The 21,680-nt window shown below is 37.4% G+C and overlaps 6 protein-coding genes and 2 non-coding genes across 8 annotated transcripts; 4 read left to right on the plus strand and 4 right to left on the minus strand.

Moving 5' to 3' along the window:
- Nucleotides 1-476: 476 nt before the first annotated feature.
- On the plus strand, nt 477-1,805 carry PCYB_011010 (chitinase; the record flags this gene model as incomplete). The annotated part of the gene is made up of 1 exon (XM_004220607.1): nt 477-1,805. A coding segment is annotated over one exon (1,329 nt), but the record flags the coding sequence as incomplete, so codon positions are not given.
- A 612-nt stretch (nt 1,806-2,417) lies between these two features.
- PCYB_011020 (hypothetical protein) lies at nt 2,418-3,889 on the minus strand (the record flags this gene model as incomplete). Its single annotated transcript, XM_004220608.1, has 4 exons — nt 2,418-2,682; nt 2,997-3,123; nt 3,548-3,601; nt 3,866-3,889. The coding sequence occupies 4 exons, from the start codon at nt 3,887-3,889 to the stop codon at nt 2,609-2,611; spliced, it is 279 nt and encodes a 92-aa protein (XP_004220656.1). The 3' UTR covers nt 2,418-2,608.
- Nucleotides 3,890-5,599: 1,710 nt separating this feature from the next.
- On the minus strand, nt 5,600-5,672 carry PCYB_011023. Its single transcript has one exon. It is a non-coding gene; the product is annotated as a tRNA-Ala (tRNA).
- Nucleotides 5,673-6,227: 555 nt separating this feature from the next.
- PCYB_011027 lies at nt 6,228-6,311 on the plus strand. Its single transcript has one exon. It is a non-coding gene; the product is annotated as a tRNA-Tyr (tRNA).
- A 1,554-nt stretch (nt 6,312-7,865) lies between these two features.
- Nucleotides 7,866-8,551, minus strand: PCYB_011030 (hypothetical protein; the record flags this gene model as incomplete). The annotated part of the gene is made up of 3 exons (XM_004220609.1): nt 7,866-7,906; nt 8,028-8,129; nt 8,476-8,551. The coding sequence occupies 3 exons, from the start codon at nt 8,549-8,551 to the stop codon at nt 7,866-7,868; spliced, it is 219 nt and encodes a 72-aa protein (XP_004220657.1).
- Nucleotides 8,552-10,396: 1,845 nt separating this feature from the next.
- On the plus strand, nt 10,397-15,812 carry PCYB_011040 (hypothetical protein; the record flags this gene model as incomplete). The annotated part of the gene is made up of 2 exons (XM_004220610.1): nt 10,397-13,802; nt 13,870-15,812. 2 exons carry the CDS (start codon nt 10,397-10,399, stop codon nt 15,810-15,812), a joined length of 5,349 nt encoding a protein of 1,782 aa, XP_004220658.1.
- Nucleotides 15,813-16,805: 993 nt separating this feature from the next.
- On the plus strand, nt 16,806-17,531 carry PCYB_011050 (hypothetical protein; the record flags this gene model as incomplete). Its single annotated transcript, XM_004220611.1, has 2 exons — nt 16,806-17,330; nt 17,493-17,531. The coding sequence occupies 2 exons, from the start codon at nt 16,806-16,808 to the stop codon at nt 17,529-17,531; spliced, it is 564 nt and encodes a 187-aa protein (XP_004220659.1).
- Nucleotides 17,532-18,467: 936 nt separating this feature from the next.
- Nucleotides 18,468-21,641, minus strand: PCYB_011060 (hypothetical protein; the record flags this gene model as incomplete). The annotated part of the gene is made up of 2 exons (XM_004220612.1): nt 18,468-18,552; nt 18,862-21,641. Coding segments are annotated over 2 exons (2,865 nt in total), but the record flags the coding sequence as incomplete, so codon positions are not given.
- Between the last annotated feature and the right edge of the window lie 39 nt (nt 21,642-21,680).

Consider the following 21,680-nt stretch of genomic DNA (forward strand, 5'->3'; position numbering starts at 1 on the left):
TCTTGGATGGCAAAAGTAAAGTACAACTAATCAAAGCTCACAACAACTCATTCCATTCTGGCTTATACACAGACGAGTCAAAAAAATTCGTTTGCGAATGTACATGCACAGGAAGTAGTAACAACACTGAGGGGGGAAGTGGAAGCGGAAGTGGAAGTGGAAGTGGAAGTGGAAGCGGAAGTGGAAGCGGAAGTGGAAGCGGAAGTGGAAGCGGAAGTGGAAGCGGAAGTGAAAACGGAAGTGGAAACGGAAGTGGAAACGGAAGTGAAAGCGGAAGTGGAAGTGAAAGCGGAACAGTCGGAGGTAGCCATGATAGAAAACCTCCAAGAGAAATTTTAGAGGAATATAAAAAAAGAAAACAAGGAATAATTGCAGGATATTATGGTTCATGGAATAGTCAAGGAGATAGAGCCAAAAATATGACCGATTCTAGCCCAATGGTATCAATACTGTACATTGCTTTTGCTCGTATAAATATGTTTTATGATGTATCTAGACCATTTAACGGAAAGCAGAAATTTTTAGTAAGGAAACATGGACTAGAATATGAAACTTACGGAGTGATGCTAAACGAAATCAGGCGTATAAGGAAAGCTCGTCCAGACATCATCTTAATTCTATCATTAGGAGGAGAAACGTACATGATAGATATTACAAAAGATATTGATTATATGGACCAAATAGTTAAGCTTGTGAAAGATTTTGATTTAGATGGTGTAGATATTGACTGGGAACCACATGGCAGCTTTAACAATCTAAACGAACTAGACTTTTCAGAATATTATATTAAATTAATCAACTTAGTAAGAAGTAGTATCCCAGAAGAGAAAATAATCTCCATATCAGGATCATCCAATGCAGCCTTATCATGTGTATCGGTAAATGAAACATTTTGCAAAGACGATGACTCTCCATATAACACGAACTACTTGTCTCAACAAATGGGTAAAAACGAAGAGTTATACAAAGCATCGACTATGTTATCTACAGGAACTTTTGTCAATATTTTTAACACAGCGAAGGAAAAAATTGACCTTGTATTTATTCAGACGTACAACTTAGAAACGACAAACCCAAGTATAATGGTAGACATGTATCTATCCCATCTCTATTTCGGATTGAAATATAACATCACAGTTTTGCTAGGATTTTCATTAGAACACAACCGAGGTGGGTTCAGCCCAGATGATAGAGCATTAGTCGAATTAGTATCAAAAACGATTCATGACGAAAATCATAAGCACAATCGAGCAGACGGAGTAGGAATATGGCACTTGTTCATGAAAGAACAGTTGCCATCTGGATCATATGATATAGATGCGTTCCTCACGAATGTATGGAAAAATTTAAACCCCCAGGTAGAAGTACCAAAAGATGTAGTTACAACTCAAAACCCTGATGACTGTAACAGTATAGATGAATATGTTTCTGGACTTGTTGTGTCTAAATCAGGCGTGTACTACAAGCACAATGGAGCAATATGGAAAACTAGGTCATATTCAACCCGTGCTCCTGGTGTTGACAGATATGAATGGGACTTGGTCAAAATATGTTATGAAAAAGCGTGCAACGGAAAGGCGGCTCATTACTTTAACACTGATTATCAAAATGGATCTATAGTTATATGGAAAGGAGAAGCCTTCACTATTAAATGGTGGCAATCTGGACCTCCTGAAGGCGCGGCGTTGGAAGCATATGAAAAATTGGAAGCATCCGAATGTCCAGGACTCTCGGAATGGAACGAGGAGCACCCACATAAGCCAATTGAGGAAGATATCCCCTATGAGCAAGAGGAAGACGCGCCTCTGTAAAATGTGAGCGTAGAATTGACATATTTCATGCGTTGGTAGCGAAGAATGCAGGTGCAGATCAATGCTTCAATATATTATCACATTTGCTTTTTTCTTTTTGTAACACCTTACAAAGCGGTTGTTTTTTTTTTTTTTTTTTTTGTTTTTGTTTTAGCTTTATATCGTTAAGTTTGTCTTTTATGCTTTGTGCGTTGAGCTCAATGTGTGTTTCTTTTGTTTTTTTAATTATGAGTCCAGAGTTTTGAAATGAATTATAAAAACGCTGGCATCTAGTCGCGCTATATATACATAAATTAAACAAATATGAAAATAGAATACAATACTAACGGAATTGTACAAAAATGCACTCGCATATGCATCTGGAGATGTATACCTAGGCAACCACGTTCCTACATACAAATCATCACAGTTTGCTGGCAAAAACTGCAGACGGAAGCGTGTAATTAGCAATTAGCTCTAAACATTTCTTTCGGTTAAGTCACCTAAAACAGGCTAATGAGTTAATTCACTTAAAAAAAAAATAAGCAAAAGGAACAAATAAATAATATTATCTGTGGGATCTAAATCGACATATGGATATTTCACAATTTGATACGGTGTAAAAAAATCTGCCTTTCTGGCATCATCGTTCGTTTTATGTTGCTACAAAATTTGCGTTCAAACAGGGGGGAAAATATTCACCTATATGCATCCAACATATGTGTATGTTTTTCCAAATGTCATATAGGACATTTGCAAAACAGATGATCATAATTTTTTGTAGAGCCTCTTTGTTATTGTACTTTGTTCACAGAACGTCAAATGGAATGTACTGTACTTGCCTTCTTCTTCTGCCTCTTCCTCTGTCTCTGCCGCTGCCGCCACGATTGTTCTACAGAGAAATTGTGAAATTTCATTTTTGTAAAAAAGTTTTTTCTCATTTTTCTTATTTTTCTAACTGTTCTAATTGTTCTTATTTTTCGCCTTTTTTTTATTTCGGATAACATTTTTAATGAAAATAACACACCACATAGGTGTGTGAAGGTACAAAGGCTCATCCCTGTGGACGATATCGTAGAATTACCATGTTGTTACATATCGACTGTAATAATTCACGTGAAAACATAAATAAAATACAAAATACTAGAAGTATGTATATATAAATGAATATAAAAAAAATATAATCACCAGTAGTAATAGGATTACCCAAAGAATTGATATTAGAGGTATTCGAAACATCATTAAAAAATTTCTCTTCACTTGGTTCTTCTTGAACTGCATAATGAGCCGAAATGCTCGAATTTTCTGAATGCAGTGGTAACATTTTTAATATCTAAAAGGAAAGAAAAATTTTAAAATATCATCATTATTTTTTTTTCTCACCATGATTTAGGCAACATATGCCTTTTTGTCGCGAATGGGATGCATAAGTTACTATGTTTATAAAGTGGGGGCTTCAACAAAACGGTATAATAAAATAAGAAGGAAAATGATTCAACGAATCTTCATAACACTGTGAAGATCCAGCTATGGGGTCTACAAATATGGATACGTTCATTTATCAATATGCTTTGCAGCGACTATACAGGTTCATTGATCACTGCACTGAGGGCTCTTTTCTATCGTTCCACGTGAAACCCTTCAGGAGGCACAATTCTCCTTCTTAGCTCGCCTTATCTATATATTTCTTTTAAAAATATATGTCTACAAACGTGTGATGTAAATTAACTTTTCTCAAAAAGGATTACACTTATTACTCTGAAATTATAAAGGAGTAAAAATATCCTGTGCGGCAGAATTATTCTGTCAGTCTGCAAAAAAAAAAAAAAAAACACGCAAAAATGAAGAATCATTATGCTACACAAATTTAGCATATTTTAAATGGTTATCGTCAAATAGGTTAACGGAAATATACAATTTTTTGACCAATTTTTTGACCAATTTTTTGACCAATTTTTTGACCAATTTTTTGACAAATTTTTAAACCGTATTTTGTTCACAGTCAAGTTGTTCTCTGCTATTTAATATTTTCCAGCCATGGCGTAAAGGTGATGCACAAAGAAAAGCACTTTTACGTAATTCTCATAAATTGGGAGCATTCCCAAATTACGCTCAGCATGTCAAAACAGTGAAGCGGACTGTTAAGCAAACATTTTAATGTACTCACTTTTGTAGGCAATTGTTTTAAACCTACGGTTTGCAGAAATGTTCGCAGGGCTTTGGTGTTTTTATTTTTTCCGATTTTTTTTGCGATTTTTGGGCAAAAAAAAAAAGAGTAATTATCACTTCATGTCACAAAATTTAACAAGTCGTCAATCATTTAATTCAGCAATCCAACTGTTTCAGGAATGTCCACAAAAATGTGTAAACGCTTCCGTATTTTAAGGAGACCTTCTTTTAAAATTTAAAAATGGAAACAAAATAGGAAAAGTTCGCACGTTCCACCGGTGTAGTGCAATACTTTTGCGTTGATTTTTTTTTTTTTTTTATGTGTGCAACTTCAAATAAAATTATGCATACAGAGGATGTAAATTTTCAGTCATGTTGTCATCAAGGTTGTTCAAGTGACCAAAAAATTATTTAGCTCAATCAGTAGCTTTATCATAAATATGGACCGCGACATCATCAAACATGTTCCCTTTGCATTTTAAGGTGGGTACATTTTTACATATGTTTATGCATGGAAGTATTTTTTTTTTTTTTTCCTCCTTTCATTTTGCATATCCCATTGTTCACAGGTTTAATAAAAAGGAAAATTATTTATTTTCCCATATGACAAATTTTGACTAACCCCGTTTGGAAAAAAGAGAAACCACCAGACGTTTGGGAGGTTGATACCATTTGGTGTTTGAAAAAAGGGAACCACTAAATGGTTGCGAAACTGAGATAAAAATGAGTGAACCTTTTTAAAAACCCCAAATAAATAATTAAACGCGTGACCCCCTTAGGGGTAGGTCCGATGCACACGTTTAGCACAATGAAAATTACGTGCATTTTTTTTTCTTTAAATTGTTTAAGAAATCACTTAATTATGTGGCGTGCTGAGAGTTCATGCGCTGTGTACATTTTGCATCCGTCCTATATTAATCTTCATCGCAACATACACAAAAACAGGTTGTTTTTTTAATGAACCCATATTAAGGGGATTTCATTGGAAGTACACTCCTTTGTGTAAAAACTGCACAAGCAACAGGTGGACCACAAAAAAGGTGCATATAAAGTGAATAAAATTTTCATAATGTGCGTGTAGAGATGTATTGCAAATCCCTAATGAACATTTATTCCCCAAGAAGGAAGCAGAAGCAACGACCTGGCAACCCCTTTTTAAATATTTTGCAGGCACAAGGAGAACATTTCTTCCCTCGAAAAATTGACATATTTGAATTTCGCGTTTTCCTTTGCCCCACAGTGATTCGATTCACACTCCCTCGCTTAAAGCAATTTTAACAAACGTAAAAATATAACAGTGTATAAGGATCACATACATCATTTTAAATTTTGCAAAAGTTTACCCATTCGAGGAAAGGAGAATCCATTTTTCCTCGCGCAAAGTGATTACCAAGAAATAAAAATTAACTCTATATTTATTACGTATGCATTTTGGTGCTTGGGAAAAATGATAAAAAGTGCCCCATCTTTTTTGTTTGCAAAAATGGCAAACAGTAAAAAAATGAAGCTTTCTTACATATATTAAAAAATTCTTTCGTTTTTAAATGTATAATATACATATATTATAATATATATAAATATGAATAAAAATGATCAATTATTATTTTTTGTTCAAATTTTTTTTCATATTCTAACAAAACTGGACGACCGGGGTATCGATCCCCGTACCTCTCGCATGCTAAGCGAGCGCTCTACCACTTGAGCTAGTCGCCCTTAATCAGTTTAACCTGAATGTAAAACTAACAACATAGGTGCAAATGTTTATAAAAAGGTATTTACCCCTTATTGTTGCAATATGGCCGATACTACCCGCAACCATTTTTCTCTTCAAAAAAAAGATTAAACTCGGATCGCATAAAAATATACAAGCGCCCGGCCTCCCACTAAGCGGTAAATAGGTACCAAAATGATCATCCATTTTTTTGGCCCCACAGTGGATGCCAATTTATATGCAAATAGTTACAAATATATATACGCACAATTGGAAACTGTTTAAAACATTTTAAAAAAAAAAAAAGAGAGAAAGCGTTATCCATTTAATACTTTTTTAAGCATATCTTGAAAAGCCCCTTCCATCTCCAAATGAAATTTTACGCAAAATTGGCATTTATATATGAGCGGTTAAAAGGCTAGAAAAAGGGTTCGCATATGTAAAAACAGGGGAAAGCTAAAATGGAGTAGCGCCACACGCGATATATAATACAATAGATCATACAAAAATTTTGTCACATCATATTATGATCTATGAATATATATATAACATGTATACCGATGATAGCTCAGTTGGTAGAGCGGCAGACTGTAGTTGTAATGGTTATCTGTTGGTCACCGGTTCGATTCCGGTTCATCGGATTTTTTTTTCTCACAAAAAAGGTGAAGAAAAAGAAAGCAATTGTGCAAGTTCAAATGAAATTAGAAATGTATAGCATTATGAAAAAAGCCAAATATGTATTCTTATTAATCTATACTGTTAAAATCAAATGCTTTACCTTCTTTATCCTTTTCAAATTATGCGCTTACCTAATACGGCGCAACTTTTTTCACTTCGCGCGCTTTTCACAAATAGCTCATAAATACTATTGTTAAACGTTGCGGATGATAAATTTATTCCATGTATGTTTAAAAAAGAAATTTTATTGGCCACTTCTACTCCGTTAGCGTAAAGAAATGCGAATGAAGACGTAAAGCAAACCTTCCACAAAAATTTTCCACAAACGCTGTCCTCCCCCTGTTCATGTTTTTTCCTCACTCTGTAGTGCTCATATGATGGCGAGCTAATGTTTCATCATCCAGGCGAACTTTTTGAACTTAAAATTCGGATGCACAATACGTGCGTTCAAAATTTAACCTCCTTTGAACAACAAATGAACAAGTGAGCACCCAGGTTAACACGTTTTGGTGTCCCTGTTAGAAAATAAATTTAAAATAAAATAAAAAATGTGTGCATTTCTGTGCACGCAAGAAAAAAAGGAATTTTTTTTTTTTTTTTCCCTCTTCATCCTTTATGTACAAAACGATGTTGTACCCTTTTGCATATAAATGTTGCTCCTCAAGCGGCTCACACGGAAAGAAGTGGAAGTTGCGTCATATCAAAAAGGTTTTTTCTTCCCCACACATCTTACCCTTTGTGTTTTTTTTTTTTTTTTTTAATATAAGCGAGTTAAAACATACACTAATGTGTTCCATTTGTGGCACGTTTTTCGCCCTTCCCATTTGTTCATAACAAATTTTAATGTAAAAAAATATTGTAAAGCTTAACGCGTTAAGCGAAAGTACGTTTTTTTTATTCGTTCGCCAACACGTGTAAAGCTACATAAATTGGTATATGTAAAATTTTATACCATTACGCATTATCCGTAGTATTAAAAATGTCCCCACAGAACTTGTGGGCACTCCTACGGGACTTTTTAATTCAAAAGATGAACGAGGTGGTGATAAAGCGAAAAGTGGATCCCCCCCCCCCCCTTTGTTAAATCACTTTCTTCAAAATTTCGCCTTACTTTTTATATTTCATCCATATGATGAAAAAAATATGCAATTTTGTAGCTTTACGAATTATTTCCTCCAAAAAAAAATTTATATCACATGTGTTTGCTTATAGGGCCCATTTATTTGGCATCATCCTAAATGTGTGTCCGTCTGTTTCATTTTATTTCGTTGCATTTTTCAAATTCGCAAAATTTCAAAATTAATTAATCCCACGATGGACACTGGCAGAGACACAAACGTGATTAATACAGGCATCAGAACCCACGTAGGGTTGTACGCGTCCTCTAAATGAATGAGCTGCGCCACTGAATGAACTAATTTTTTTCACTCTGGTAAAGACAATATGGAAGGAACTGCGCAGCTTCGTAAAATCATTCTGTTCGTATGAGAAGTACCTTCCTTTACCTCCCCTACGTTTTAGTTTGAATTCACAAATATCATATATTCACTGAACGAAACTGTAAAAAAAAAAAAAAAAAACACATTATTACATAAGATGTGTATATGATAAAGCGGGTGCGCATTTCTGCAAAAGGCAAACATGCCCATACATGTAAAACATAACACCCCCCGCCTTACTCGTTCCTGAGGAGTTTAAGTCTACTTTGGTGAAAAATTTTATAAAGTCTGGTTTTTTCATATTCTTCAAAACGGATATAATTTCTTCTGCATCGATTAGGCCTTAAAAAGAAAAAAAAAGCACATCGTTACATAAAGGGGTGCACAACATGCGCATTCGCGCACTCACGCACACACATGTACTGCATATGCTCGTAAAACCAAAAGAGCCGCATCTACTCGCAACTGGAATTGCCACTTTGTGCCGGAACCAATAAGGACGGTGGTAAAGGTGGATTTAAAATAATTTTGCCAATTTGTCCATCCTTCCCCCACAATAACACCTTCGTGCCCTCTAACAGGTCACAATTTAACCACACAAGGGGATGTGCACATCTTTGAGCATGTCCAAAATGCGGTACACCATTCAACGCTTGCACCTCGAACGTGCTTAATAAAATGAACTCACCATCTCTGTTCAAATCATATTCCACAAACTCTTCATACACTTCTTCCTTCTCCTCTTCGGTCATATCAACCGGCATATGGTTTAAGAGTTGAGCTCCTCTGCTTTTCTGATAAAATGATACAAAAAAATGGGGGTAAAATAAATATGAACTACATCGTATTTACACACATGCATTCGCTATCTACATGCGCACACAACCCGGCTCAAGGTGTTTCCCTTTTTACCTGAGATTTTAACTTTTTCCAAAATGTTGCAAACAGGACGGGGATAAAAATTAGCTTCAAAGATGGCAGTCTCATAATATCACAAATGCTGTTTATTTAAAAAAAATGTTCTCAAAAAAAGGGGAAGAAACTTTATCAACAAAAAATTTTAATTGTTAATTTTTCGGCTAAGTACCTTCCTTTGCAACTTTACCGTAGACTAAACATATGTGTAAAGTATGTTTGTAATTGTGCGAGGTGCAGCCTTTGCTATGCGCAAGACGCAAATTGGGGGTCTTAAATTGTGAGCTGTTCGGGTTAAAATGGCAACACTAAAAAATCGTAAGCAAAACACTGCAACATACGTATATAATGTACTCCCTCCTAATTTACATTTACATGAGCAAGTACGACTTGAATGAACTTAATCTCCCAAAGGATAGGACCGCATATAAGCGAGTGATGAAAAGATTATCTTGTGAGTTTATTCTTTTTTTTTTTTCTTTGTTATTTCTCTCAACTGAGGAAGTGTTCCATAGCTCCCATATTCTTCTTCTTTTCCATCCCCGCTCTTTATCATGTGCACTGCTGAGATGTGCGCTGTCGCGTTGGCAGGATTAAAATAACTCGATAAGTCTCAACTCACAAACAGGATGAAAAAGAAGTAAGCTTCCGTAATGATGTTTCTAAAATAACTCCGCTTTTACATAATTGTTCACCTCACATGGGTTATCATTTTTGTGAATATAAAACGCGCTTTGAAAGCCCTTCTCGTCGCTTCTCAAAATTATAGTAGAACATTCAGTATTAAACGCAACTTTGAACAAGCTTTTAAAAAGGTTTACCCCTGTTGTGGAGAAGTGTAGAGGTATTTTCACTTTCCTCATATGTGCGGGAAAGGACCTTTTAAAAAGGTACATTTTTTTTTTTTTTTTTTTTTTAAAAAGATATATATAGAATTTTGTTTTATTTTTCACAACGCATAAGTCATCCTGGAAGTGTACGTGTATGTATGTACTTTTCCCAATCGGTTTCAAAAAAATTGTTCTTCTCCCTTCGTTGCTACTTTCACAATTGTCCCAAGAATAAGTGGGTGGATGGGTATTCCCCGTTTGTGTGCCCTACTACTTTGTTTTAGCTAAATTGTCACTAAATTTTTCGTTTTTTTTTTTTTTTTTGTCGTTTCCAAAGCTGCTTGCTCTCTTAGCGCTGCTACATTGAGCAACATATTAAAAAAATAATTCCGCGCAAGAGGAGGTAAACAATGTGTTATACATTTTGCATATCAGCAAAATGAATATATAAGTGGGGGCACTTGAATTTTCCAAATGAAGGCTGAACATTTTCCCCTCTCTTCCACCCTCTTTTCATTATGTACATTTTTAATTGTTTCTCTACCACTACTGCCACACGTAAGAGAGATTTTATAAAAGGAAAGGGAAACACACACGCGCAAGCGGGGACGTACACGTTTGATTTATCCATCCCAATGCCAACCCCTTTTCGAGGCATCGCTGACTTTTGCGTCAAGTAATTTAAGACCAACCTGTGCGCCGTATATCTTCATTCCCCTCCCCTGTCTCCCACAAAAAATGAACAGATTGAAATAACACACATAAGGTTTGCCTACACGTGCATGCGCATATTGCACAACTGTTTATGCACACACCAACATGCTAACAACACGTGCCACCACGCGTACACAGGTTGTTGACAAAATGGCTGGTGATGAAACCCCAAAGGACCAAAATTCAATGTTCGACACAAGCAACAGCATAAATCACCTGACCGGAAATGAATTCTATTTCTACTCTAACGACGATGCGGGGGTCTATAGGAAAAAGATGTCCAGTGAATTCCAAATTGAGGAAGCGAACACCAGTGAGCGTTGCGAGTTGCCCCCCGTAACCACGAATGATAGAAACGTCAGGGGGGACAAAGTGAAAAACCTAAAGAAAAACGAGAAAGAAGCAGAAAGAAACAAAACACACAGAGAGATCAAAAAAAAACAGGGGGACACAAAAGACTACTTCTACACTGACAAGATAAACATGCAACACACGTATGAGGAAAGAGAAAAATTTGTCTTTGAAAAGGAAATTGACAAAGTACATGATGTATACAATGGGGAAGAAATAATGAAAATTATAAACAAATTAAATTCTATAAGGAAAGAAATTGAAACGGTCATATACAAAAAGTTAGAAACAAAATACATAGAGTTCCTCACCATGTCCAACAAGATTAAAGACATTGAAGTCTTCATAGCAAATATTAAAAATTTAGTGTCAGAAAATACGAACGAGTTGAAATTTCTGCAGGAAAAGAAATATAAGGAAAGTCTAAACATAGTTAATCTTGTGACGAGAAAGAAAAAATTTCAGAAAATAAACTTAACAATTTTAACCATATATATTATCCACATATATGATAAATTAATTTTTAAAAATATTTTAAGAAAAGATTATGAGTATGCATCCCTAACTTACTTCGAGCTAGCCAAATTTTTGAACACACATGGAAAACTTCTCCACCACCTTAACTGTATACACCATTTGAAGGAAAAGAATTTGGTAGATTATTTCAACAGATTGAAGCAAAAAAATCAGACAAATTTTGTCGAATTTTTATTTGCAAATAATGGGAATAAAAATTTACAAGCACAGTTAGAAAAGGCCTTCAAAATTTATTTCTTCCTTTTTAAAAAAAAAAACTCCAATTTTATCGAAAATTTGCTAGCCCATGTCTATCAATGCTTTCGCAAAATTTCAAAGCAGGTTATTTTTTCCTTCGTAATTGTAAGCAAAAAGGGCGACGGAAGCAGTGCTAACCAAAGGGAAAGCAAACAAAAAGGAAATCACCGAGATGCTTCCAAAAAAGAAGCACAAAATAGTAAGCACCTCAAAAGGGAGGAAATGGATAACTCCACTTCAAAACACCTTGATGAAGAAAAAATATTATTTTGCTCAGAAGACAAACAAAAAAAAGCCCAACATTGTGAATTAAAAACGAGTGATTCGCACGAACAGGGGATTAATAATACTCCTCCATTCTATCACACAAGTGTGCATCAAATTTTGAATGAGAAAATCCCCAACCACGGGAAAAACTTCGCACAGAGTAGACACCCTAACCAAAATGAAGGAACATCCCAGGGTTTCCCACATAATGCGGATAATATAAACGATGTAATTAGCTGCACATACGAAAATGCAGAGGAATTAAAAACGGGAAGTAATAAAAACATACACAATAACTCCCATTCAAATGAGAATAACCCAAAGGACAAACTCCAAATTGACATAAACCAGCTTCAAGAAGAAGACAATTTTTTGTTTATTCCGCTAAACGAGTTGGTACAAAAATTAAACGAAAAGGGCTGCTTCCTTTCGCTTGTTAAAATATACGAAATTGTCTTTGATGTCCTGAACAAGTATGACTCCATCATCATTTATTTATTAAATTATACAAAAAATGAAGCATCTAGCGGCGGTGCGAAAGGGACAAAGATGGATACCATCTCACTTAATGCTAACAATAAAAAACACACAGTATGTGCCGCGAGCGATTTTTCGAAGCACCACACCGATGGGGGAAGTGACACCCCTGGAAGAGATTCCCCTGATCGAACTGGCAAGTCACAGAGCGACCATTCTGAGGATAACGAATTAGAGAAGGACGACTCCGCGATAGAGAAGGACAACTCCGCGTTAGAGAAGGACGACTCCGCGTTAGAGAAAGGACACATCTTGGACGATGCCACCTGGGAAGGAAATTCCCCCCAAGGAGGAGACCACCCTGATAACTTCAGCTTCTACGACCTATTCAACGAATATAGAAGCGAGAAACGTTTTTCCACTTTCTCAAAATTTTATCAAATGAGCGACGGTAGTACGTGTTCCCCCCAAATAACTGATTTTGTAAAAAACATCGACATTGAAAATTCCCCCTTTGCAGAATATTCCCAAAAAATTAAAGAAAAAATTGAATCATATTTAAAAGGTAGGAACATCCATTATGACCATTCCGAGGCATTCCTGTATTTCGCACTAGACAATGCGAATAAACTGATAAGTGCCAAAAATAAGTTCCTAAAAAATATAGAGAAAGCGCTCAAAACGATTATCGAACATATGAAATTTGAGAACTTCGGTTTTCATTACATATTCCGGTTTGCAGTGGTCACCATTATGTTTTGCCTGAATTCGTTTCTCTTCGAGAGGAACTCATCAAACGGTCGCATCTACCATTTGGTGGTGGACAACCCACGTGGAATTCTCCCAAAGGAAGTGTACCACGAAAAGGAGGTTAAAAATGAGGACGTAACGGAGAGCCAACGGGAGGGACAACAAAATGGCAATCCCCCAATTCTGCGCAACGAAAAGCAAAGCCACGATCATCTTCGGGAACACCACCAGACACACATCGAAACAGAAGCGCGAAAAGTTATTAACAAAACCGAAGGGGAATTACCAACCTACCCAGATGCTCACGAACTGGGAAGTAAAATGAAATGCACAGAATTTGCCAAAATTGGGAAGGCACAAAATGGACAAAGTAGCACAGAAGAAGCACACCCACGTGCAGCTCATATTGTAGATAACAAATCGAGTGAGAAGAGTCAACCGGAAAGGCAGAATTACCAACCAGATGTGGAACAAATATGCAGAGAATATTTTCTAAATGAAAGTGCACCTTTCCGCTTTGCAGAAAAGGATAAACGAACCCAATTCTTCTACGATCTGCTTAAAAGTAGTCTCATTTTTGAAGAAATGGAAAAAAAAATTAAAAATAATTTACCCCATTTGTTTTACTTCAATGGGAAAAAATTAAATGATGCCATTAATAAAGACAATTGGGTTCGCATACCTGCAAAGATAAATCAATGCATCTTTAAAAAGAAATTCCATTTTTTTCACGTTATATCGCTATATAAGAAAACGTTTTACGTTTTTTTGAATGTTCCCTTTTCGGAAAATCCCCTAATCAGTTTTAACTTCAAGAGGCTAGAAGAAAAGTTGTGTTCCGAGACGGACCTACCCCCCGAGCTTACGAACGCGCAGGGACATGAAAATTGGCTCTCATCTAAATTGAGTAATCATGCGAGGAATGACACCAGTTGGAGTAAATCCACCACCCTTGATAGTGATCCATCCGAAGTGAAAAAAAAAAACGAACAACCTTGACTCAGACGAAACGAGCGAAGAGGCCTACCTGAACAAGACAAACAAAATGGTGAATAAGAAGGAAAATTTCCACATTATTAACTTTGACATCGTTTTATCAAACAGTAGCAGCATGCTCATCTGTGTGCTACAGAATTATTTAATGCTGGAAGAGCTGCTGCCCAATTTGAAGGACGAAATAAAACAGTACATGTTAAAAGTAATCGATTTTTACATGTACATATTATGCTGCTATTTTATGAAAAGGGAAACCTTGGAAGAACTCCTCATTGACTTAAAAAAATACAACGACAGGTTAGGCATAAACAATTTATTTTTTATTATAAAGAAACAAGAAAAGTACAAACATTTGTACAACTTTTTAATTTTTTACACTGAAGAAATTCGAAATAATTCGGATAATTATCGCTTTCTTGATGCCCATAATAATTCCCATCATCCTTTCCAAAATAAATACAACGTAACAAATTGTAGTAGTGTGACGGATGGTTTCTGTCCACCTCTCAGCTTAAATAACTTTTGCAAAATTTACAGCTCCACGTGTCACTACGCCATTTCGGAAAAGATAATTTCCATCGAGTCGTTGTACTGCTTGGTTAGCAAATTGAAAGAAGAAATAATGCCATCGGGGGGGGTCCCAACGGAAGAAAAAATAGGCGAAGTGGGAACGTTCATCGGGTCCAGTCATCTGCCTAATGGGGAACCCAACCAGAAGAAGAATACCCAATGCAGCAGTACTATGAGTAACCACCGTAGTGACGTCGAATGGGCTTCCCTTCTCCCCTTCTTGGAGCAAAAACTGCACATCGTGGATGAACTACGAATTCTAGTTTATTGCGATTCGCTGTATGATCTTGTAGACAGCAGTAACTACATCAGTGAAGTTGTGAAGTTAGTTAATGACGCGTGTAGTGCGCTCAGAGGGGGGAGGGACGCAACGGACGGTTGCAACATCGGAACAAAAAAAGATTTACAGACAAGTTTACGGACAAGCTTACAGACAAATTTCCAAACGCATATGAACCAGTTCATGAATTTATACATTAACATACTTAATGACGCGAAAAGAAAATTAACGTTCTGCTGCGACGGGGTCGTATCAGTCGTAGTTCACTACCTACTATGGAATTTAATAAATTACATCTTTAACCTAAATAACATCGAAATTGTTCACCAGATTAGGAGTGAAGTGCTACCAGTAGTAGCCCCCTGTAATAGGAACAACCCACCAGGAAGTCCATCTGCCCCCAAAGGTAGCAGCCAAGGAAGGATAAACCAGCGTGTGCCCATCCCAGGTGCAGGCCCCAAAGGGAGAGAAGAATTTATGGGGAACGAGAAAAAGGAGGCCAAAGTTTTATCCTCTCGGAAAGATGCAAAATTCGCGGGAGCCAACCTCGTCAGTAATAATAAATCGGACATAAGAGAAGCAAGTACACAAAAGAAAAGTGATGATTCTACAATCAGTAACAACAGTGGCAACTTTCTTGGGGATGCACCTCAAAACGTAGTAAACACCTTAAAAAAATTCTTCAGCAAAATTTCAAAGTCCATAATTCAGCATATAACCAATTTGGAAAGAGAAGTAGAGGAGTACTTATCTCAAAGTGAGAGTGACAATAACCCCATCTGTGATGTGCGCAATTCTGTGTACATGAATCTATACAGAGAGCTAAAAAATGTGCACTCGGAAAGGCACAGATTTTACTACATTTTTCTCGCAAATGGGATAAATTATTACGATCAATATGTAGACCTCCATTTGTGTAACTTGCCTAAGCTCGACCAATTGGTTAAATGTGCAAATGCAGATTTCTTCCAGTATAAGCACGTGCATTCCGTCATTCTGAAGTACCACCACTCTAAGCTGGTACCTGAGAGCTACGTTACTCAGTACGAAATGAGCGTCTTGAAAGAAATACAAAGTAAAATAAAATCACGCATTGTGTGATGGGAAAGGAAAGGCAGACGGGGGGAAACTGACCCCACGCAAAGCACACTCGTCTGTTCGCAAACCTGTACGTACATGAGCGCGACGCCATACACCTGCGCGCGCGTCATCTACAAAAATGCATAACTTGTAATATGCAAATGGTTAGGGGTGGCCAAAAAAGTCACTTTGTGCAGACTGCAAAAATGAGCTCATTTGCGCATTTTATCAGCTTTGCATTTGATCAGCTTTGCATTTGAACAGCTTTTTTTTTCGCGTTTCCACTTCACATTTTTTCGTTTTCACTTCCCCTTTTCGAGACTTCCGCACGCTCGATGTTGTTAACGCAACTTTACCCACATGACTGAACACATTCTTGATATGGCCCGCACGTCCACCCGCTTAAACCCATTTTGATGAATTAAATTTGCTATGAAAAAGTTGGGACGCGGTGTCGCGCGAAGGTATATTTTACGCTGTGCTGTAATGTGCACATTTGCGCACATATACATATGCATGTATTCATTTTTGTTTTTTTTTTTCCACGATTAATAAAATCATGGATCTCAACTTTTTTCTGGTAAACACAGTGCTCATTTTTTTAAAAAAGAAAATTGCATCGTTCCTCTCCTGCTGGATCTCCAAGCTATTTAAATTTGTTTTTTAATCCCCCCAATTTTCATCATACCGATAGGGAGAAGCACCTCCAACTCGATCAATTTTATTTCCCCTTCTTACGCGCTCTCCGTCTCCATTTCGCAACATATGAAGCGAAAGGGAAAATCTTGGACGAGCAATCTCATTTTGTCGAAAATGCCGAATTGACAGATCCGCAGAAGCGAGTGAACTAAACGGTTAATCCTTGCTGACGTTCAAACGGGTGAAGTGGGGGGAATTAGCGGCACTCACAAGGGTACGTATAAGCATATATATATATTCCACACTTCATATGTTAAGCTAACATTGGCCACCCCCTTGAGGCTTTCCCATACGCAGCCAACAGGGCCACCCAAAATGAACAGCTACAAACCCGAAAACGAAAACCCCGTGTTGTACAACTACAAGGAAGACGAGGAAAACCACCATATCCTTAACGAGCAAACGATAAAGGAGCACTTATATAACCCAAGCGACTTGTGCAACCTAAACTATGATGAAGATAAAATAAGTGTAGACGAAATTTATGATATGCTAAGGGACATAAAAGACCCCGAATATTCCTACACATTAGAAAATTTAAAAATTATTGAGAAGAAAAACATATATGTAAATCTGCAAGAAAAAAATGTCACTGTTTATTTTACTCCAACCATTCCGAACTGTTCCCTAGCTACACTAATCGGTTTAATGATAAGTATAAAATTACAATTCTCTCTATCCAACTGTTTCAAAATAAATATATACATATTCCCAGGGTCTCACAATTCTGAGCATTCCATAAATAAACAACTGAACGACAAGGAAAGAATCGCAGCGGCGATTGAAAATTCACACTTGTTCAATGTCATCAAGAGTAGCATCACATACAACTACCCGGTCGTTAACTTTTGACGCGTACTCACAACTGACCGTGGATGACACTAAATGAGGACCCACACCCACCATCTCAATGGTAAGGACATTATACATTATGCCGCCCAAAAATTAACACCACGTAATATGTAGCTATATGTGGAACCTCCTTTTACCTAGTCTGCACAGTGCCACCTCTCCAAAATGACCTTCCATTTTAACGTATAAATTTTTTCTTTTTTTTACTTTTTTTTGTTTTTTCATCTATAAAATCCTCAAAATCATGTTTAATCGTTTATTATCCCTCCGAACCAAATCTGAGTTCGAATGAGCTTTTCCCTCCACACTGGATGATTGTGTCAAAATTTGGAAGACAGTGCCGGAAGTATTTTTTACCTGCACTGTCGAGCATGAATTAACAATCTCGAAAAAGAAAAAAAAAAAAATTCCAAATGGAAACAAAATGGGAAGCAAATATGCACGGAAATTGAATCATATGCGTCTTATGGGCATGTATATCATGTGGCGGGTGCAGCCAAACATGCGCGGATGCGAACCAAACATGCGCAGATGCGAGCCAAACATGCGCAGATTCGAGCCAAACACGCGGTAGATGCACGCCGAAAATACATCAAATTAATTACAAATTGCTGTGCATCTATCTTCAAAAAAGCGTGCACGGTACGACACGATTAGAAAAGCCAATCTAGCAATCAGACAGGGGCAGAAATGCATTTAAAAAGGTGGGAAATTTTATTAGGGTTGCGCGAGGCCCTTTCCACTTCGACCGAGACGAGTGAAAACGGGCATGTAAAACTACATTTTTTTGTAGAATGATAAACAAAGTGAAGTGATGTCATGAATCGAAACATGAGCACATCAAGCGACACATGAAAAGGTCAACTGGTACATAACGTAACCACTGAACATTCGAGCGGGTCGTTCGCCCAGTAACCCAATGCACACCTACTACGCGGGCCAACTTGAACACAGAACAACCAACGAAACTTCTCTACACTAATACAGTATGCCCTCTCGACATCCGTGCCTATTTACTTCAAAAGGGGAATCACCATAAATAGGTGCGACGGGGAGGGTCGCATTCAAACGCAATGAGGTGTGCACTCAATGTATCAACTGTAAAGAGCAGCCGTGTTACATGTCCTACAATGAAAAATTGACTATATTTTTGTAGTATAAATAATAAACCATTTCAGGGGCCAGCAACTCCACGCCGTTCGAGTTGTCCCTAACGAACAAATTGTACTGGGGCTCCTCTTCGGGTTCTTGAAATGGTGAACCCACATAATGATCCAGATTTTCTCTTATTCGTAAAAATGAACGCTTTCTTTTTTCCTCCATTTGTTTGTTTTCTTTTTCCTTTCCTTTTTCTTCCCCTTGTTCGTTCCCTTGTTCTTTCCCTTTTTCCATTTTTTTTTTTTTTTTTCTCCTTCTCCATTCCCCCCCTTGCTGCGACTCCTGCTCTGTAGACTCATCCACCTCGTAACAGAGGAAATTCTCTTTACCAAAATCATAACAAGATTTGTAAAAAAAATACATGGGGCTGTTTTTATAATACCCTGTATAAAGTATTGGAAAGAGGGACGAAGGGTGGCTCAAATTCTGAATGCTAATTTTATTCTTTATAAATAAATTTATGTAAATAATAATATACTTCCAAATATCATCATCTATATTTTTATGTTTCGGTTGAATATTTTCTATTATGTCAAATTCGTTTTCTTCTTCGATAACTTCGATGTTAGAATCTATTAATTCAAAGTCGGAGATGAAGAAGCTCCAATTATTTAGGTGTTTGTTCTTTAATACTAGTAGGTAATTCCCTATATTGGAAAGGGCCACTAGCATGTCATAACATTTTATCCACCTTATCTGTTTGAATCCTTTGTAAGCAGAAATGTTTACCTTCACTGCATTCTGTAAATCCATGTGCTTCAAATCGTAAATGTATAGTGTGTACTGCCCAGACTTTAACGACACAACAAGAAGGTATGATTGGTAAATGTCTTCACTGAAGCAGCACAACTCATGCACTTCCTTCTGAATTGGATTATGAATTGTGTGATAGAGGCATATCCGATCTATGTAGCTGTACATCTCATTGTGTTTTCCCCCTTGCGTTGGAGAGCTCTTGTTTGCCACTATACCGGAAGTAATGTTATTTTCCAATTGGGAGGGCGCCCCCCCTGTCATGCACTGCTGCAGGGAATTCCCCTCATCCGATATAGACATCCGATTCGAATGGGAAACCCCACCCATACAGTGGACACTATACTTGTACGTAACCTTGTACAGGAACACCTTTTCCAATGTCCTCACACAAAGCAGGTTCCCCTTCTCCCTTATGGCAATATCCAGCGGGGTTGTTATACCCAGGTAAATTTTAAACAGAAAACTTAACTCTATTTTTTCGTCAAAAGGGTTTTTGTTCTGTACCTTCCCCATGTAATTATCGCAAGCCCTGTAAATTTCATCCGATAAGCACTCAATTTTGGAATATATTATGTTATTCCTTTTTAGCGACTCCGCTTTTTTGTTTCCCTGTTCGTCCAAGGTGGTACGCCTTTTCACGTAATGCATTTCGAATGCGAGGACATACGAGGGGGTTCCCACATATATGTAGTGCTTTTTCTTGTCTATGTCCCTATGCTTATTCAAGTTTTTAAAGCTGTTTTTATTTTTTAGCAAACTGTGAGGAAAATTAAAGTAGTCCGTTTTTTCCCTCCCGGAGTAGTCAAAAATGTAGCAGTCATTTTCTTTTTCGAAAATTTCCTCGTCTTCCTCCTCCCCTCTGGGCATGTTACCCCTTAGGGTTTCTCTCTTCAGAAGGGCATCCAAATTGTCGTATATGTTCAACGTGGTTGGTAATTCCTTAGACCTCCTCTTGCTCCTTTTTTTGTACACACAGATAGGGAAATATCCACTCAGCATTTTCTTTAAAAATTTCCGACTATTTTCATAATTTTCAAAAAATTTGATCAACTGCATGGCTTCTTCGTCCTTCTCTTCGCAGACGCTTGCGCCCTCTCTCTGGGTCGCACTGGGGGGGAGGTTGCTGTTGCTGACGTAGCTCTCCGCGGGGTCCACCATTTGGGGATTCCCTATTGTAACTTCGCTCGCCGCTGCGCTGGGCAGTCCGCTGGGCATTCGGGTAGTCACTGCACTAACCAGTTCTATGGTGCCCCCACCCTCAACCACCGCTTCGTTAAGGATTGCCTCTCCTATCCTCCCCTCGGAGCACTCCATCTTACTCACACCATTGACCTGGTTATAGACCAAATTTTTCGAGCCACCCCCCTTCACATATTTTTTCTTATTCTTCGACTTACTCTTCGAATAAAGCATGTCTTTCCTCGCATGCAAGCAGCTCTCTCTGGCCATTTCTTGAAATGTGAAGTTCATCTGTTCGTACGAGATGATGGGGAGCGTCTCATTAACGTCGACGATGAAGTCGTTCATGCGCTCTGCATATGGAGCAAGGGGATGTACGTCACGCAGGGAAGTCGCGTATTGGCCACTCGGGTCAGCCATCTCCTCCACGTACACCCTGGACACGTACGGAATTTGCTCCTTCAGACACAAAACAAGATCTAGGACGTAAAAGTTCCCCCCTTCATTCTCGGAGGTGCGCCTTTTCATCTTAAAATCCACGCACTTTACTTCGCATATTTCAAAATTTCTAATTTTGCTAAAGTTCAAACTTGTGTATAATTTATAATAATCTTTGAAAAGGCTTAAATGACCCTTAGCTGGTGTTGCTTCGTCTTGGTAACCCCTAAGTGGAGGCGATTCCATCTCTTTACAATTTTTACTGCACTCAGATATTTCCTCGTATTTATTTATAGATACGTCAGAATTGGACCCAAAGAGTCGAGAAAAATCGTTACTTAAACTACTGCTGTTCAGGAAACTCCCCTCTCCCCTCTGTTTATATTCATTTTCTTTATAAAAAAGATAAAAATACTCAGAAAAGAAGCATGGAAAAAACAGCTTCTTCGAAATGACCGTCTCGATTCCAATGCAAAGATATAACAAATCCATGTACACTATTCTGGTGATGGGAAATTCGCAGATTTTAAAAATGTACAAGTATCTCTTCGATACGCATAGTAGATACTTGTCATTTTTTATAAATTGTATTTTCTTTATATGTACGTTTTCATCTTCAAATTTATCGTCTGCACTTTTCCTACTGCCGCTTTCGTTATTTTTGCTTCTCGAATTTGTTATGTTTTCTCCACTTTTGCTCAGATTTTTCTGGGATTGTTTCGAACGTTTTTTCACGTTCTTCGACTTTTGTCCCTTAAGTGAAAAGACCTTCCTCTTATGTGATTTTACCGAGTCGTCGTTACAGAT

Source organism: Plasmodium cynomolgi, chromosome 1 (assembly GCF_000321355.1).
Source record: "Plasmodium cynomolgi strain B DNA, chromosome 1, whole genome shotgun sequence".
NCBI classification, from domain to species: Eukaryota; Apicomplexa; class Aconoidasida; order Haemosporida; family Plasmodiidae; genus Plasmodium; species Plasmodium cynomolgi.